Raw genomic sequence first — 19,645 nt, 5'->3', positions numbered from 1 at the left:
TGGCCTCTTCCTGCTCCTATGTTTCTATGTAAGGCTTATTTTGCAAATCTGACTCTTCAAAATTCATGAGAGCTCCTTTCACCATTCACTAATTTTAAATTGGATAGCAGCAATCACACATTTGAATTAGAAAGTGATGTCATTAAAAGCCTTTACAAAGCCATTATTTCAGCACCTCAATCCTTTATGAAACATTCCCATGGTACACCCATTTCCTAAGAAAGATTTAAGGAATAATGACTACACAATCTAACAGCCTGGCTGATTGTTTTTAAAAAAAGAATGCACTGGAGGTTACGTTCTTTGTTTGCCTTTACCACAAAATACTCTGACTTCATAGTCATTTTAAGTTATTTCAAATAGGGATAACAAAAATAATTACGCAAACAAATTACTTTTCTCTAAAAAATTGATGGCCAAAAAATGGTGTATTTCATACACTGTGTACATCATAAAATTTTCTATACCGTGCAACAATTGCTTTTAAACGTAATTACTAAAAAATTTAAAGGAATTCATAATTATCACATGAAATTTTACATTGAACACATAAGGAAATATTAGGAAACCAGGTATGATCATACGAACTTAGGAATAAACCATTTCAGCCCATCAAGGTTTTATGGAATGTTATAAGAGGCGAGAGGGGTGGAGAAACAGAGGGAGAAAATTCCCTCAGAACCTAGACAGGTATGAATTTGAAATGGACAGCACATCTTTCAGTATCTTAAATTTAAAAAATCAAAATGTGCATAGACCTAACTATCTGCCTGCCTTTATGCCAAAATGCTTTCAGATAAGACTTTTGCCAGATTCCACCAATGGTTTGTAGTACATGTTGCCTGTGTAAGCTTGTCATGCTGCACTCTGATATTGAATGGCTTTGCATCCAGTCTGTAAACATCCGCACAGAAGTTCTGAAAATTCAGGACTTCACACTTTCATCTTGTTTGAACTTCATCACTAAAGCAAATTTAGTCAGCAACAGGCCAAAACTTGCTTCAATATCCTTTTCACTTGATAACGTACATTCCCCTGGAACAACAGAAATGAGAGATTTTGACTCCTGCTTCCCATAATGCTCACCTGATGGGGTTCTGGACCTTGAATCGTGTCCTGGAGGCAAACCACAGCAGCAATGACTAAGTTGTTCAGGGATCGTCCCAACTGCAGAAACATGAAATAGTTAACAATTTTGGATTCAGGCAATTTTAAAGTCAATTCATTTTATCATTACTGCAGTTCCACTAGGGTAGCATGGTGGCACCGTGGTTAGCACTGCTGCTTCACAGCTCCAGGAATCTGGGTTCAATTCTCAGTTCGGTTCACTGTGTTGAGTTTGCATGTTCTCCCTGTGTTAGTCTGGGTTTTTTCCAGGTGCTCCGGTTTCCTCCCACAGTCCAAAGATGAGAGAGTTAGGTTGATTAGTCATGCTAAATCAACTCCAAATGTCAGGGGAACTAGCAGGGTAAGTACATGGGGTTATGGGGATAGGTCCTGGGTGGGATTGGCTTCGCTGCAGGCTCGATGGGACAAATGGCCTCCTCCACACTGCAGGGATTCTAACAGCAAAAGCTTTCATTCATATACTGCGAATGGTAAAAGTGGATCAAATAAATATTGATACAGGCAAGTCTATAATGGTGGACCTGTTATTTTGATACCTTGCATCATTCTTAAAGTGAAGGAAAGGACAAAATATCAATGCCAAAAAAGCATTTAAAAAGAAATCAAGAATTTAGCAAACTTATTACAATTCTATTTTAAATGGTATTGGAGAAAATGGGACTGAAGACAGACATAGCTCCAATACCTGATAGTGTCCATTCCAAGGTGTGAAAGGGTGTGTGATGGAATTGTAACTGCATTAGTGATAAACAAAACTCCCTAATTCCAACACTTCCGCCATGCTACAATTGTACAGTTTTGGTCTCCATGTTTAGGGAGAGATGTACTTGCATTGGACACAGCATAGCAGAAGTTCACTAGGCTGGTTCCTGCAATGAGAGGGCTGTCGTATGATGAGAGACCACATAGTCTGGGCCTATACCCTCTGGAGTGGAGATGAATTAAAGGTAATTTCATTGAAGGGCATCAGATTTAAGATGTTTGACAGGGTAGGCACAGGGGTCGTTTCCCTTGGCTGGAAAATCTGGAGCACCAGGGCACAGAGGCCAAACAGTTAAGACTGAGATGAAATGAAATTTCTCCATCATAAGGGGAGGGAACCTTTGAAATTTTCTACCTCAGAGATGGATGCTTCATTGTTAAGTACATTTAAGGCCATGGTGTACAGATTGTCTCTCGAGGAATGAAGGGATATGAGAAGCAGACAGGGAAGTGGAGTGCAGGCCAAAGATAGCCATGATTACATTGAAAGGTGGAGCAAGCTCAAAGGGCCTTGTGATCTTGTATTTCTTTTGTTCTTAAGTGTGGAAAATTGCAAATGTCATTAATTATTTAAGCAGAGAGGGAAAGAGAAACCAAATAGCTAGAAATGTCAGTTTAACAAGTTACAGGAATTGATCAAAGACAGTGACTGAGCACTTGAATAGTCATCTGACACCACAATCTGTTGATTGAGAATCAGTATGGATTTGTGATGGATAGATCATGTTTGAGAAATCAGGAAGCACTTTCTCACACAAATCTCGCTATCCATCAGGCTGGAAAAAACTGGGCCAATTTTATTCATGAAGGCCAAGATGAATAGATGTTTGTTCAGTAAGGCCATTTGGGACATGAACAAGCCAATGAAGTTGAGGTACATAAGAACATAAGAAATAGGAGCAGGAGTATGCCATCTAGCCCTTCGAGCCTGCCCCGCCATTCAATAAGATCATGGCTGATCGCAAGTGGATCAGCTCCACTTTCCCACCTGCTCCCCATAACCCTTAATTCCCTTGTCTATCAGAAATCTATCTAACTGTGACTTAAACATATTCAACGAGGTAGTCTCCACCACTTCAATGGGCAGAGAATTCCAGAGATTCACTACCCTTTGAGTGAAGAAGTTCCTCCTCAACTCTGTTCTAAACTGCACCCCCCCTTCCTTATTTTGAGACCGTGCCCTCTAGTTCTGGTTTTCTTCCTTAGCAGAAAGAATCTCTCTACCTCTACCCTGCATAGCCCCTTCGTTATCTTGTAAGTCTCTATAAGATCCCCCCTCAGCCTTCTAAACTCCCACGAATACAGGCCCAGTCTATTTACAAGATCTGTCACTATCTAAAAGAACATCGAAGAGGTTCTCGGAGCTGAAAAAATGACCCCGGTTCAATGCTTTGGGATGTCACATGCTATTCCAGGGCAAGCGTGGCCTTTTACATCGTTTGTGGTTTATATATTAACAGCTGGGAGAGAAAAGGCCTGAATTCATTATAGTTACACACCTAGAGGTGAAGGAGAGTAAGGCCGGGAGGATCCAGTGGAGAGTCTGCGGCCTGGATTTTGTGGTGCATCTGCTGCAATTGGTGACCCAGATGTTGGCTTAATAAAACCTACTGGGCTTGTGTTCGATCTCTTCACCATTCCAGATCTGAAAAGTTCATAAAGGAAACAATGAGTACAGAACTTGCATTTATATAGCACCTGTCATTAAATGTCACATGGTTCTTCAAAGGAGTATAATGAAATAAAATTCAATACTGAGCTACATAAGGAGATATTAGGACAGCTGATCAAAAGCTTGGACAGAGGGAGATTTGGGGGAGGGAGGGGTAAGAGGACACCAGAGCTTAGGACCTGGGCAGTTGAACATACGGCTGCCAATAGTGGAGAAATTAAAGTCAGGATGTGCAAGAGGTTAGAGTTGGAGGAACACAAATTTCAAAAAGTTGGAGGTGGTTACAGACAGAGAGAGCCCACATAGGGAATAGGGAATAGAGGGGAATTTTAAAGGTAGCAACTATTCCTAAAGCAGTATTCCACACATGTTCAAAGCCGTCAGGTATCTCATTAGGGAGATCGTTTTTATGCACAAGTTTAGAAAGTACATGTCAGCATCACAGTTCGGCCTATTGCAGTCCTTCCTTGTTTACAGAAATACAATTAGAATCACAGAATCCCGACAGTGCAGAAGGAGGCCATTCAGCCCACTGAGCCTGCACCAACACAGCATCTCACCTAGGCCCCATTCCCATAACCCCACAAATTTAATCTATCGAACCTACACATCTTTAGACACTAATGGGCAATTTAACATGGCCAAATTAACCTAACCTGCACATCTTTGGAGTATGGGAAGAAACCAGAGCACCTGGAGGAAACGCACACAGACACGGGAAGAACGTGCAGACTTCACACAGACAGTGACCCAAGGCTGGAACCTGAACCCAGTCCCTGGTGCTGTGAGGTTGTAGTGCTAACCACTGTGCCACCCCGTTTGCAGAATTACAGTTTATAGCAAAAAATACTGGAGCGCAATAAACAAACCAAGTCCAGACTAATTTTCTGCATCATAGCTATGGAGCATTGAACTCCATTGCCATTACTATACAAGATGCAGTAACTTTGCATAGATCATGGATTGAATCTTTCTAGAGGGGAACTTTCTAGCCCATCTGTCCAAGTTTTCCTTTGGTGCAATTCCAATAACTCTGAACCCTATTTTGATGCTAAAAACTTCCCTCAACTCCTAGTCAACATAATATAATACTTTTCATCTCATCACTCATGCCATATATTTAGCACTCTTAGTTAAAATCTCTTCCCTTGCAATCATCTTTTCAGTACATTAATGCTAACAGATGATTTGATTAGTGGTGAGCATGTTGATTTGATGTATTAGTATACAGTGAAAAGTATTGTTTCTTGATTTGTCCTAATTTCATCGCACATTTTAGTAGTTGATAATTATTTCTAGAATGGACATGTGAAAACTATCCTCGAAACTGTCCTCCAGGTGGCATAACATACAAGCTGCACTGTAGCGAGCTATCTTGGATCTGGTGCTATGTAATGAGGCGGGTAGAATTAGGGACCTTGCGGTGAAGGATCCTCTTGGAGAGAGTGATCATTGTATGGTGGAGTTTCTGTTGCAGATGGAAGAGGAGAAAGTGGGTTCCCGGACACGCGTCCTTTGTTTGAATAGAGGGGAGTATGGTAGGATGAGAGAAGAATTGGCGAATGTGGACTGGGGGAGCGCGTTGGAAGGTAGGTCTGCTGAGGAGCAGTGAAGGATCTTTAAGGAGATCTTTCTTGGTGCTCAGCGGAAATTTATTCCGATGGTCAAAAAGGACCGTAGGAGGAGATGTAATAAGCCGTGGATAACGAAGGAGGTGAAGGAAAGTGTTAAAAGCGGAGGAATTTAGAGTAGCTAAGAGCAGTGGGCGAGAAGAGGATTGGGAAAGGTTTAAATGTCAACAAAGATTGACAAAAAAGTTGATAAAGGAGGGTAGAAGAAGCTATGAAGCTGGGCTAGCGCTTAATATAAAAAAGGATAGCAAGAGTTTTTATAAATATATAAAAAGGAAGAGGCTGGCTAGGGTGAACGTTGGTCCCTTAGAGGATGAGAAAGGGGACCTAGTGGTAGGGGATGGGGATATGGCTAAGGTCTTGAATAACTTTTTTGTTTCTGTCTTCACGGAGGAGGACGTGAATAATTTGCCAGGTGTTAGCGATGGAAAGGTGGTAGGACTGGAGGGTCTTGATGACATTACTGTTACTAGAGAGGTGGTGCGTGACAGACTGGAGGGGCTGATTGTGGACAAGTCCCCAGGACCGGATGGAATGCATCCGAGGGTTCTGAAAGAAATGGCGGAGGTTATAGTGGATGCCTTGGTGGTTATTTTCCAGACGTCGCTGGATTCCGGGGAAGTGCCGGAAGATTGGAAAACGGCTAATGTTACGCCGTTGTTTAAGAAGGGTGCCAGGCAAAAGGCGGGGAATTATAGGCCGGTTAGTTTAACGTCTGTGGTAGGTAAAATGTTAGAATCCGTCATTAAGGAGGAAATTGCGAGGCATCTTGAAGGGAATTGCTTGATAGGACAGACGCAACACGGTTTCATTAAAGGGAAGTCGTGTCTGACAAATTTACTGGAGTTCTATGAGGATGTGTCTAGGGCGGTGGATAGAGGAGAGCCGGTGGATGTGGTCTTTCTGGATTTTCAGAAGGCGTTTGATAAGGTACCTCACAAGAGGTTACTGCAGAAGGTCAGAGGACATGGAGTTGGGGGTAGGGTGTTAGCGTGGATAGAGGATTGGTTGTCAAATAGGAGGCAGAGAGTGGGGGTCAATGGGTGCTATTCGGATTGGCGGTTGGTGACTAGTGGGGTGCCCCAGGGGTCGGTGCTGGGGCCTCAGCTATTTACCATTTATATAGATGATCTGGAGGAGGGAACCGAGTGTAGGGTGTCGAAATTTGCTGATGACACCAAGATTGGGGGAAAGGCAAATTGTGCGGAGGGTGTGGAGAGTCTGCAGAAGGATCTAGATAGGCTGGGCGAATGGGCCAGGAAATGGCAAATGGAATTTAATGTTGGCAAGTGTGAGGTGGTCCACTTTGGTAGGAAGAATGGTAGGAAGGACTATTACTTACGTGGCGAAAAACTGCAGCAGGCGACGGTGCAGAGGGACCTCGGGGTCCTTGTGCATGAGTCGCAAAAACCCAGCCTGCAGGTGCAGCAGGTGGTCAGGAAGGCGAATGGGATGCTGGCCTTCATAGCGAGGGGGATTGAATATAAAAGTAGGGAGGTCTTGCTGCAGCTGTATAGGGCATTGGTGAGGCCGCAGCTGGAGTACTGTGTGCAGTTTTGGGCGCCGCACCTGCGCAAGGATATTTTGGCCTTGGAGGGAGTGCAGAGGAGGTTTACTAGGCTGATACCGGAGTTGAGGGGGTTGAGCTATGAGGAGAGGCTGAATAAACTAGGCTTGTACTCGTTAGAGTTTAGAAGAATGAGGGGAGATCTCATTGAGACGTATAAGATGATGAATGGGATGGATAGGATAGAGGTGGAGAGACTCTTCCCGCTCAAAAAAGACAGTAGGACTAGGGGGCACAGCCTCAAGATAAAGGGGGGGCGGTTTAGAACGGAGTTGAGGAGGAACTTCTTCACTCAAAGGGTGGTGAATCTCTGGAATTCTCTGCCCGTTGAAGTGGTGGAGGCTGCCTCGCTAAATATTTTTAAGAAGCGGGTTGATGGGTTTTTGATAAGAGAGGGGATTAAGGGTTATGGGGAGAGGGCGGGAAAGTGGAACTGAGCCACGACAGATCAGCCATGATCTTATTGAATGGCGGGGCAGGCTCGAAGGGCCAGATGGCCTACTCCTGCTCCTATTTCTTATGTTCTTATGTTAAGACCATTCCCAATCACTAAGGTTTACTGCTGCTGGGTGAAAGACTGCCTTTTCCCACAATGGCGGCTTGCGGATACAAAGCTGCCCTACTTTACATGAAAACTTGTTGCAATTAATTTTCGCTCTTATATTAAGCGCGTTTTGCCTTTTCTCTGGGCCTTCTGTGACAGAAACCAATTTCTGTCTAAAGGATGGATGAAATGGCTGGGAGTTCAGTATATGTGGAGAAATGTCAAGTGGACAGAAACTACTCCGCTGCATTGTCAGGGGTTGACTCACCTGACGAAGGAGCAGCACTCCGAAAGCTAGTGGCATTTGCTATCAAATAAACCTGTCGGACTTTAACCTGGTGTTGTGAGTCTTATTGTGTTTACCCCAGTCCAACACTGGCATCTCCACATCATAAGCGTGTGGGGTCAGGGAAGAGGGCCCGGGGAAGATACTCTGTCAGAGTTGGTTCAAACCTGTTGGGCTGAATGGCCTTCTGCACTGTAGAGATTCTACGGTTCAAAGATAATTAGCAATGGGCAACAAATGCAAAATTTCATGCAATCTTTATTATTCCAATAGGCCATTTTTCAACGCTTTGTGAAACCTGCGTAGTACAGTCATGTTCTAAGCTGCAGGAAGTGCATTTACTCCCACTGAAGAGTGATCAATTACAAATCTCAAAAGGAGGTTCAAATGCTGCATCCAGTTAACATGTTTGAATTGGAGAAATCCTTGAATCTAGCAGGCACATCTCTGGAAGAGGTAATATACCAGAATCTTACAAAAAAGACTGGTGTGATTGTATACCTGCTATAAAAAAGCTGTGTCTATAAGAACATAGATGTGCAATGACTGTACATTAGCTCCACTGTTAACTAGCCAATTCAGACGGGCCATGTAGCATCAATTACTTGACCAGCGTGGGCAAATTACAAACCTGAGGCAGAAACCAGTCAGAAAATCCCCCCTCAGAACCCAACGTCCCTTCCACTGGGGCATTTTGGAAAAAGACAAAAAATTGCGTTATGAAATAGCTCAGCCTGTTCACATGCCCTACTCCCATCTAATTACTCCTGACTTGAAGTCTTGCCAGCTTTCAACCCATTCACCCCCATGACTCAATTCCAGAAAGGTCATCCATTCATTCAACATATTTCAGTTGATAGTACAGTGATCTGCAAGCTCCAAATAGAGTGGATGCCTTCAACAGCAATGCAGTCCCAGCTCAACATCTGAACCAGCAAGAACACAAAAGTACTTCATACGTCTCCAAATTATACAAGTCCATGCATCAGCTTGAAGTGTTGTTCCCCTGATACAAGGGCAACATCACACAAATCCTCGGATGAAAAATAATGCAGAAATCTCTCAGGCTACAGTAGTACTCTCTGAACTGAAGTGTTGGTACGTATTGAACCATTTCATTTATGATGCAGCATCAGTTAATGCATCAGCAAATGTTCCATCAACTGGAATAAAGCATTAGCATTTAGCAAATCGTATAATTGTGCCTTATTTTGAAACTGGGGCTGAATGCAGCTGGCAAACCTTCTCTATCTAACCAAAATATGTCATGATTTAATAGTCTTGACATATTTATGTTATTAAAGATGCTCATTCAGGGACTGATTAAGTGGAAGAAGAATACACAGTTACTCTGCTTAAGCTGCACCCACATCACAGTAGAACACAGTATTGAAAATTATACACACAACACTGCAGTCTGTTACTAGGTTAGGTAGAAATCTAGAAATTTAAAGAACTATTGATAAGAAATCTGGAAAGGAAGATGGAACGGTTGGGAAAATGCTATCATGGATTTTTTTTGGTTTTATTCCAATTCAGAGTCTCAACAAGTTCCAAGCTGACAAGACAGGGCTCTCACCTTCTGTCTTGGGTTTGATCTACGTGATCCAAGCTGATTGGAATAGGCACAGCTCCTCCTCCAAGGCTTAATCTTATTTGCAGGTTAGCCAAAAGGACGAGATGCCACTTTTAAAAGTTGCTTCAAATGTAGCTGAAATGTAATCTAATGACTTCAACTAAGCACAGCATGTCAACACTACATCTGATCTTAGCCAAAAGGCCGAGAAGTGATCATAGTCTTTAAACAGTTAAAATTCTTACAAGCAGGTTCTCATGACACACTAAAGCACACCGAATGCAAATAAACATACCTGGGTGACCCATAGGGATTAGTGTTATGGCTGGAAGTGACATGCAGGTTCTGCTCAATCCGCTGGTAGTTTCGAATCTGTGTCGGGACAGGAATCGGAGCCGACTCAGTGCGAGGAGAGACTGGAGGTGGACACTGCCTGAAGTCAAAACACACAACAGCTGGCCATGAAGCAGGAGTTCCAACTTCTCAACATATTTGCACCATTATCTGGGTACTAAATTATGAGGTATTTAAAAATATCTGGAGCAGCTGCTACGAGATATCAACCTGAGCTAGAAGGAATCAATGACAGCTATGTTTCTCTCTTGTAAACAATGCTCCACTTGAAATATGACTACCGATTGCATAAAACTCCCATGAACTTCCTTTCAACTTTGTCTGGATGAACCACGTAATGAAGTCCAACTTTAACGAAAAAGAGTGAGCTTCAACTGGATTGGAAGCTCTGCGCTAAATTTGAAACAACATTTACACAACACCCCCCCTTCCCCCATCCAGCTTCATCAGATTACACAAACCCTAGAAGTTTCCAAGAAAATAAATACAGAGAACGTCATTGGGAACGCCGTGTTCCAAGGCAGTACCCAAATGGTACACCAGAATGAAAAGGTGACAAATCAACATCACAACGAAAACTGAAGCCAGCAACGCAGTTCAAGGCAAATACAATTTGTAGCAGGGGTGCTTCTGAGAGGCGCAGCTTAAATTGACAAACATGTGACAGACTGAATGACGACGCTCAGTTCCTCATATTCAGTTAAACTTAAATGACACCTGCAAAATACCCCTGCTACAAGTCTTATTTGCCACTTTCTTGGCATGGAGAGATCCTTCTCAATTGACTTTCCAAGGACTTGATGAAAACACTAACTGCAGCCAAAAGAACACTTTAAAAAAAAGTTCAAGTTAACTCTTCAATAGCCAAATAGAAAGACTGACTAAATTATTGGATATCCAGAGTGCAAATGATAAACGATTACTTCAAATCATTAAGTCTCACAATACCAGGCTGAAGTCCAACAGGTTTATTTTGAATCACGAGCTTTCGGAGTGCTGCTCCCTCAGGTGAGTCACCTGATGAAGAAGCAGTGCTTCGAAAGCTTGTGATTCCAAATAAATCTGTTGGACTTTAACCTGGTGTTGGGAGACTTCTTACTGTACCCACCCCAGTCCAACACCAGCATCTTCAGACCATTCTGAACCATCTGTATCTTTACCAACTCAGTTGGTCATGGATCCCTCCCCCACACCACCATAAATTGTGCAGTCTTAAATTTTTCAAACAATGCTGAAATTAAGTCCTATTTCTTAAATTCGGTTTGTAACATTTAGTCTAGACAATACTGTGACCAGCTCTTATAGAGCATCCTGCTTACCAAATAACAATCACACAACTGTCAAGCTGGGAGTGACAGAAAAGGCACAATTATAATTATTTCAACTCCTCCACTTTTTTGACACCTAGATGAAGGAGGGCAGGATAGGCGTGCTGCATATAACTACAGCTCCAGCCAAGAACAAAATGAATCACCAGAGAATAGGGGTCGGGGAGAGCAGAAAAGAGGAATCAATCGGTGGCTGATATTCATGTAGTATTTCACAGTTCCCACAAAAAAAACAAATTAAAGAGTAAGATATACACTTTAAATGACTCTTTTGGAAGGAGAGATGTGCTTGAGTAATTCCACCTAGCAACAAGCATGAAAATAAATGGACCATGTTTATGCATTTTGTTGAAAACATAGTGGCAGGCAAAGTAAATCCACACAATTAAAATAGATTTCTCTATAAATCCACCCCAAGACCACTCTTAGGCTGAGAAGGGTAGTATTCTGCCAAGCATAAATCTGGAGTTACATATCACAGACCACATTCCTCTGTAACATCTCAGCTAAAGAGAAATTAATTGCATAAGACAAGAGCCACGTCCTGGTACCTTATACATGCACACCATGCCAGAGCTGTTTTTAACAAAACAAAGTGAGAAGCAGCGTTTATGTTATGCTGAACAAGTCAGCAAGAGCAAGTTATTTATCAAAAGGTATGTGCAGAATGGTTAAACAAGAAGTTTTTGAAAGCTGGGATCCTCATCACATGTAACCAGTGGGCTGTGGAAACTTAATCACTGAAGCATGCTCAAGACAGAAATCAGTAGATTTATGAACACTAAAGAGAAGAAGAGATCTGGAGATAACACACAAAAATGGCATTGAGGTAGTGATTAGTCGTGATCATAGAACAATAAACAGAACCACAGAGCCCCTACAGTGCAGAAAGAGGCTATTTGGCCCAATGAATCTCCACTGACTCTTCAAAAGAGCATTTTACCAAGTCCATCCCCACCCCACCTTGCCCTATCTGTGTAACCCCATGCATTCACCATGGCTTATCCATCCAACCTACACATCTTTGGACAGTGGGAAGAAACTGACAGACACGGGGAGAACATGCAAACTCGACACAGTGACCCAAGGTCAGAATCAAATCGTGGTCTTGAGTGCTGAGGCAGCAATGCTAACAATTGTGCCACCCCAACTGAATGTTAACCACCATGCCAACCTTTTTGAATGATGGAGCAGGCTCGATGGGCCAATTGGCCTGCTCCTATGCATCAGTTAAATGCCAGATAAACAACAAATCTTCCAAGTTCAATCCCTAATCTGTCGAGTCTGTGCTCTATTAGTGGGTGGCAATAATGGAGGAGACAGAATTTGCCCCAGCACACCTGGACCCAACTTGGTTGGGAGGACAAAGAAATCAGACTCCATTCCTGCCACTGACTCCGACTCAGAGTATGCACATGAACTCCGGATAATAACTGACATCCTTCACATACAACAAACATACATTTAAAGAACAGTCATTTGGATAGAGTACTTGGAGCTCAGCCAGTGCCCATGAAACTGTAACCAAGCATTAAATAGCACTTCTAGAAAAGGAGAACAGGAAAAACCAAGTCTTGAAAAACATCAGAATCTAATTAGAGCCAAGTAAAACAAGGTTCGACTCTGAACAGATATCTGAGGTGCAATAAAGGAGATTAGTTCAACTGAACGGTTATTTTATTTAAATCATAATCTTGACAGACTGCACAACTTCCCTTCCTGAGACAGACCGTTGTAAATGGAAGCTACAGCTTCTCCTCACAGTCTGAAGCTGGGTTGATTCTAGGGATGTCAGTACCTTGTGCAAATGGCCACGCTTTACTTGTCGAACACTGAGGGCGGGATTTTATGGCCTCGCTTGGGCGAGATCATAAATTCTGCCCGAGACTAACAGATTCTGTTCTGGGAACCTTGCCCACTCCTTTAGCTGAATGTCATTTGACCGAATTGGGTAAAATTTGATCTTCAGTTTACATCCACATCAGAAGGTTATCACATGATGATAACCTTGACACTTGCTGGTTCGATCATCCCAAAATTGGAACAGCTACAGAGTGAAAGCTTTTCTAAAATGGAACTTTGTTGAGATTTGGGTTGATGCTCTTCCCATGTTAGGATCAACAGAAATTTTCCTAACTGAGATTAGTCAATTTCTATTTGGTCAGGGTCTTGAGGGAAATGGAGCAAAGGTTAGTAAAATGAAGTGAAGATACAAATCAGGCATGTTTTTATTGAATCAAAGCACAGACTTGAGAGACTGATCAGCTTACTCATGATCCTAATACTCCTATGCAACAGCAATGGTGCTGAAATAGAACATAGAAAAACTACAGCACAAACAGGCCCTTCGGCTCACAAGTTGCACCGATGATAGCCATACCTACTAGGCTTACCTGCAGCCCTCAATTCTATTAAGTTCCATGTACTCATCCAGAAGTCTCTTGAAAAACCCTATCGAGTTTGCCCCATGATTTTGAGCACCTCGGTCAAATCTCTTCCCAGCCTTTTCTTCTCCAAGGAAAACAGTCCCTACTTCTCTAAACTATCTCCAAGTTTCTCATCCCTGGAATCATTTTTGTCAACCTCTTCTGCACTCTCGCCAATCCACAGTTGGCTGGGGTGAACACATTCATTAATAATAGACTTGGGTTCAGCTGTGCAATAAACGGGGGCCTAATGATGATCCAGTAAAAATAAACTGCTCTGTTTGTAAGCTATAATGGCTAATGCCATTGGCAGAAGTCTGCGACAAAAGAGCAAAATATAAAATCCAAATTGCTGAGGTAGACAGAATGTAAACAAACTTGCTTGGATTCTTTTCCTATTAAATGTTCTTCCAAATCTTTCATCATTCTCTGGCCAGAACAGTGGGTATTCTTCTCCCAGATCTCTCCAATGCTCTGCAAGCAGCCGCTATGAGGTGTAGATGCAATTCAGTTCACTCACCCATTGATTTCTTTTTTCCCCTCCCTTTTTATAAAGAAGTACCTTTTGTTTGGCATCTTCCCAACAACACAGCCATAAACTGGCAACTCATCGCTATGAGCATGTATCCCATTACTTCGTGGCTTACTGCGTTGATACACCAACCCATTGCGCCACAGGATGCAGTTCCAGTGGATTCTTAAAGAAAAACTGAATTATCTTATACACTGTACAAAAATCCACAACAGTCAGCAGCTTCTCAATCTTCAATTGTAATTTCTCAGCAGCAGAAATGTACATATCTGAAAGAATGTCAGAAACTACTGAACAGAGCACTGGAGCAGTTCCCCCCTTCAACTAAATTAGAATTTTTGCATTGCAGGGAAAGGAAGTAACTTGAAATTCTATCCTTCACAGCCTTCACACTAACATTTCACTTGCAAATGAATACTTATCAATATGCACTACATACAATCACCTACAAGACAGCAACACCAATTTTCTTTCACCATTCAGCCCCCATCCCTTCTGTAGTGAAGTGCCATGTGCACCAATAGATCTCCAGTACCTCAATTAAATGGCTATTCCACTAGAGTTATCAAAGGCAGGCTACTAACTGTGGGAGATATAATAATTCACAGCAACATCCACACACAAAGAACAAGGGGACCTTGGCTGAATTAGACCGCTGAGTGGATGCCCCAGATGTCAGCCAGGCACAGGCCAAGAATTAAAACTAGACCTTTCTGATCTAAACCACACCAGCTGGTGGATCCAACCATTGAGCCAGCCAGGAAGTTGCAAAACTCACTTGCATTAATTTAGTAAGATTAAATGTTTGTAGATAGAAATAAAGTCCAGACATGTGTTGACCTCGCCAAGAAATTTTTTGCACTCCAGATACTTGCTGTTTTGTCAGTTACCCTGCTAGGCTGAAACTAACATGTTTGACATAGGCCAATACCACTTATACAATAATTCAAATAACTTTAATATTTGGAATTTAAATACCTTTGATAATATTTCACCAACTTCAGTCACATCCTCATACTTGATGAGCAGAGGAAAACTAACTTGGAAATGCAAAACTTCCACACAACTCATATACAGTTCCTGACAAGCCAAACAAAGCAGCAAGATACTTTCACCAGAGAAATGTCCTTGCCTCATTAACAATTCTGTTAAGTCCCACTAATAACGCTCTGTTTTAAGAATTGAGGAAACTGAGGTAATCAATAGGATATTTAATCCTGAGGTGACAGTGAGAGAAGCTGTCTTTGAGATAAAAACAGAATTTGACCAAACCTGACATCAAGAAGCTCCAACAAAACTGGAGTCAACAGGAATTGGGGGAAAACTCTCCACTGTTGGGAGTCATGCATAGCACGAAGGAAGATAGTTGTGGTTGTTGGTCAGTCATCTCAACTCCCGGACATCGCTGCAGGAGTTCCTCAGCATAGTAACCCAGCTATAAGAGGTCAGAGGCTCAGAATCTTGTGACAAGTAGTCACCTCCTGACTCCCCAAAGCCTGTCCACCATCTCCAAGGCACAAGTCAGGGGTGTGACAGAATACTCTCCACTGGCTTGTATGAGTGCAGCTCCAATCATGTTCAAGAACCTCCACATTCTCAAGGACAAAGCAGTTTGCTTGACTGGCATCCCATCCATACACATTCAGTCCCTCTACCGCTGACGCATTGGTGGTAGCATTTACCACCTAAAAGATGCACTGCAGGATCTCAAAGCACCTTAGGCAGCATCTTTCAAATCCACAACCACGACCATCTAGAAGGACAAGGACAGCAGACACATGGGAACACCAATACTTGCAAGTTCCCTCCCAACCACTCATCATCCTGACTTGAAGCTAAATTGCTATTCTAGTGCCACCAGATAAAAATCCTGGAACTTATTCCCAACAGCATTGTAGATGTACCTACACCACAGACTGTAGTGGTTCAAGGCGGCAGCTCATTACCATCTTCTCTATGTAAATAAGGTTGTGCGATAAATCTTAGTGATACCCATAGCCCACGATGAAAAAAACTGGACCACTCAATGATGGTACTGCTGCATGCTAAAGGTGTCATCCTTAAACCTCAATGTTTTGATTCAGGTAAAATTAAAAGATTGGTTGTACAATTTGAAGAGCTATCAGTTTACAGATGTCTTGATCAACATTTCCAACTGTAATCATCATAAAAAGATTAACTGTTTTTCACCTCACTTGCCAGTTTTGACAACTTACAGCTGAGGGCGTAGAAGCTGCAACTGGTCACTCCACAGTGACTTAATTTCAAATATAATTAAGTGGTTGAGAGGCTTTGGGACATCCTGAATATGTGATCAAACATGATATAAATTCAGATTCATTCTGCAACATGACAGCTGCTTATTTTGGTGCAAGGTGACAAAATTACTCAAACTCCAAAACATTCAAAGAAAACCCATTGTGGAAAAGGTGAAATTAATGTTGGATTTTAAAGTAGCCTTTGGATCACTCGGCTGAGATAAATCCAAAATGAATGCAAAGATTTTTGAAGGACTACAGTTAGTACTAAATTCAGTATGAGTAAACACACTTTGCTTTACAGATAGGTGCATCTTTTTTTTAAGAAAAAATTTCACTACTCATACATGATCTAACATAATAAAATGTCCCATGGAGTTTCAGAGCATTAGAAAACAAAATGAGACCGAATTAAATAAGGCGATATTACATCACATGACTATAAACTTGGCCATAGTAGTAGGTTTTAAAGGCAAGACCCATAGCAACAAAGCGAGGTAAAGAGGGGGAGTGTTGCTCAACGGACTTCCAGAACCTAAGGGCTTAGATATGTGAAGGCATGGCCACCAGTGGATATAAGATTTAAAACAGGATGCTTGTTTTTAAATGAATAGTTTGATATAATTTTCATTCTGGGTTTGGTGCAAATCCAAAGGTTTGGGATTTTTGTAGGCTGTGGCTATCCACAGGTGGATGCAACATAACACAAGTGAGGCTTTGAAGGTTTAAAGAGTTAGCATTTAGAATTCCAAGTGAAAAAGTACCAAGAGTTTAAGAAATGTACAAAACTCAAGAACATGGAACTCAGTAGAAGTGACTTCCCCTCTGAAAACTCCTGACAATTATATGGAAAACAAAATATGAAGTCCCACAGAGCACTATTTGCGCCCCACAAGTCAGCTAAATCAGCAGCGTGCTCCGGCCAACATCATGAAACAAAAAAAGCATGCTCCAAATGATCTATTTACACAATATTTATTTGACAATGACATGGATAAAAACAGCAACAGGTTTTACTGGTACAACAGATTAACAGAAACACATTTAGGTGGCACCCCAGAGGATTTTGTAAATCTTGGCTCTTACACCAGAAGATTCCATTTCTTTTCTCAAAAGTGTATTGATTTCCCCCACAAAAATTGCGAGTCAAAGAGTGTTCTGATCTGAAAAACTAACAATTTAAACAATTTTTTAAAAAATATAAATCGGTCAACCCTCAGGTTTTAATAATACCTGTGCACAAATGTCAAAAATTTTGGTTCCTCCCCGGTCTTGTCTCAAATGACTTCAAGGTGGCTCTCTAACAGATAATTAAAATACTGGGAGGAGTTTCTGCTGGTTTTGCGGACAGATTTGAGTACAAGTTGACTGAACTACTGCCAAAACTTGGTAAATTTAAAACATTGGTGAAACATGCCCAGAACCACTTACACTCATTTTCCACAATCTTCTCTGTGGTTCACAATTTAATTTGGCCCAGGTTGCATTAACTGGCCACACCAAAGTCAAAATTGAGAGATTTGCCAGTTTCATTGGTTTGAGAAGGCTTTTCAAATTCCAGTTTCTTGGGCACGGTTTAAATATTTTTAATGTGAAAAAATCTTTTAAATGATAATGTATTTTTTTTTAAAAGACATTTTCAATCATCTTAAAATCAGGTTACCCACAGACAGAGGAGTGGACACCCATATTAATATAGTGTCACTAGGTTACCATGCTTTAATGCAAAGAATATTTTTTTAAAATGGAAAAGAAACACTTGTGTTTCATTACACTGCCTGATCGCGCTTGTTCACAAAATATTTTACATTTGTAAACATGCAAATAAATTTTATTGGAAGTTGAAAACAGGAAAATTTCAAGCGTAGTGTAATTACTCGATTTTGTCCAAAGCAGAAACTCTACCCCCATGCTTATTCCTTTTAAACTCTACACGAAGGTCCTACCTGTTGGCCGAGCTAGAAGAGCTTGACCTGGATGAGGCTGAGGAAGGTCTCTGCAGAGCTGCTGAGCCCCCAGAAGAGGTTAAAGGTGACTGCCTGATAAGTTGGTGGAGACAGAAAATCGAAGATGCTGATTTAATTCTCTGTTTTGAAACTAGCGTTTGTCCTGTGAACCTTTTGAGTGTTTCAGCCTCAAGGCTCATACCCCCAACACGTCCTCCTTCTGGCCAACTGAGATTAAACATCTGCCGTGAACTTTTCCTCAGGACTTTCTTTGGAATACAATGTTAGAATACTGAATTTCATTTTGCCACTGAGTTGCATATCTTTCACAGGAGCAAGTCAATAGTCAATGAAAATTTGAACTTTGGTAAAGCGAACGGATTTCTGCTTTTTGTAGCCTCCATAGCTTGGACCATTATTTGCTCCTCAGCAGTTAAAAACTTTCAAAATACATTTCCGAAAATGTTTATTATTCAACCATTGATGCCTAAATTATTAAAAGACTGGAAAGAACTTGGAAACTGGTGCGAATAACAAATGTTACTGAATATTTATTGTACTCAGATGCCATGCTGCATTCTAATCTTTTCAAGAATTCAGCATACATTTTTGTATTTTAACAATATTGCTTTACTCAAGTGAAGAATATGTTTAGACATCCACAGTTTACACAAGAACACACATTAGGGTGCCATGCAAAGCAACACAGAGCTACGTTTATTACAGAGCAAGATGCACTCCTGTTTATCTTCCAAGGCTGCAAATCCTGGTAAAGAAATACATCTCACAATGAGGCTAAACTAACAGTCATGTGCATGCCTGACAATTCCCAACATCACATTTTATCAAGTGAATAAATGTTGAATTTTGAAATTGTAACTCAATATAGTGAAATATTTTTATTGCATGAACTCCAAGTGTTTGCAGAATTATACAAACATAAATTCAGATAGTGATTTAGGCATTGGATAACACAGCCCAAAGTAAAGAAAGCCTTTGGCCCAACCCACCTATACAACTATATGTTGTTTGTGAGCTCCAATTCTCCTCACACCACCCAATCACACACTTGATCTTCCAAAAAGAAGCACAAAAGCCTGAAAATTACTGCTGCAAATATTAATAGAAAAAGTATTTATAAGCATTCCCCTTTGTACAGTTTTATTGAAAAGATCAGATCAAGTTTTGCAAATGGATGAACACCTTTGTTAAAGCAACAAAGTGAAGATCCCACATTTAATTAGCACTGTTATTTCTACTCGCAAGTTCCTTGTCCTATCCCTACTGGGGAAAGGGAATCAAACAAGCTATTAATCCCCAATCCTCAATCAATGTTGATTCAACTCCCTTTAAAGCCCATTCCAAATCGGTAACCTTCTCTCTGAGTTCTCATTTCCACCACCCTAGCACTGAGGGCAACGGGACAAATCGTAGTTTACAGCTTTTCTCAAATATGGTGAATTTTGAACCGGCGCCCCTTCTAATCCTTAAATCACTAAATAACAAACTTAATCGACTAACTGGTTTTACCTACAGTTTTAAAATAAAGTCTCTCTATATGCAACCTGCTCCTGATATCTATTCCAATGAATGCAGCATTATTCCAAATCATTCCTCCATCACTTTTGGACAATC

At 41.4% G+C, this 19,645-nt stretch overlaps 1 protein-coding gene across 2 annotated transcripts in view; it reads right to left on the bottom strand.

The window, feature by feature from the left end:
- The window catches only part of ulk2 (unc-51 like autophagy activating kinase 2), a 120,778-nt gene that overhangs the window by 23,768 nt on the left and 77,365 nt on the right, over window positions 1-19,645 (bottom strand). The window contains exons 15-18 of one of the 2 annotated variants that reach the window (XM_080210723.1): window positions 18,011-18,103; window positions 9,462-9,599; window positions 3,390-3,535; window positions 1,087-1,167 (exon numbers count right to left, since the gene is read on the bottom strand). In XM_080210723.1, coding sequence (XP_080066849.1) covers window positions 1,087-1,167; window positions 3,390-3,535; window positions 9,462-9,599; window positions 18,011-18,103 — 458 coding nt within the window. The remainder of the gene's footprint in view (window positions 1-1,086; window positions 1,168-3,389; window positions 3,536-9,461; window positions 9,600-18,010; window positions 18,104-19,645) is intronic. The other variant, XM_080210724.1, reaches the window with a different exon arrangement.

This window comes from Carcharhinus amblyrhynchos, chromosome 23 (genome assembly GCF_965287045.1).
Source record: "Carcharhinus amblyrhynchos chromosome 23, sCarAmb.v2.hapA, whole genome shotgun sequence".
In the NCBI taxonomy this organism is placed as follows: Eukaryota; Metazoa; Chordata; class Chondrichthyes; order Carcharhiniformes; family Carcharhinidae; genus Carcharhinus; species Carcharhinus amblyrhynchos.
This window is presented reverse-complemented; position numbering and strand designations above follow the sequence as displayed.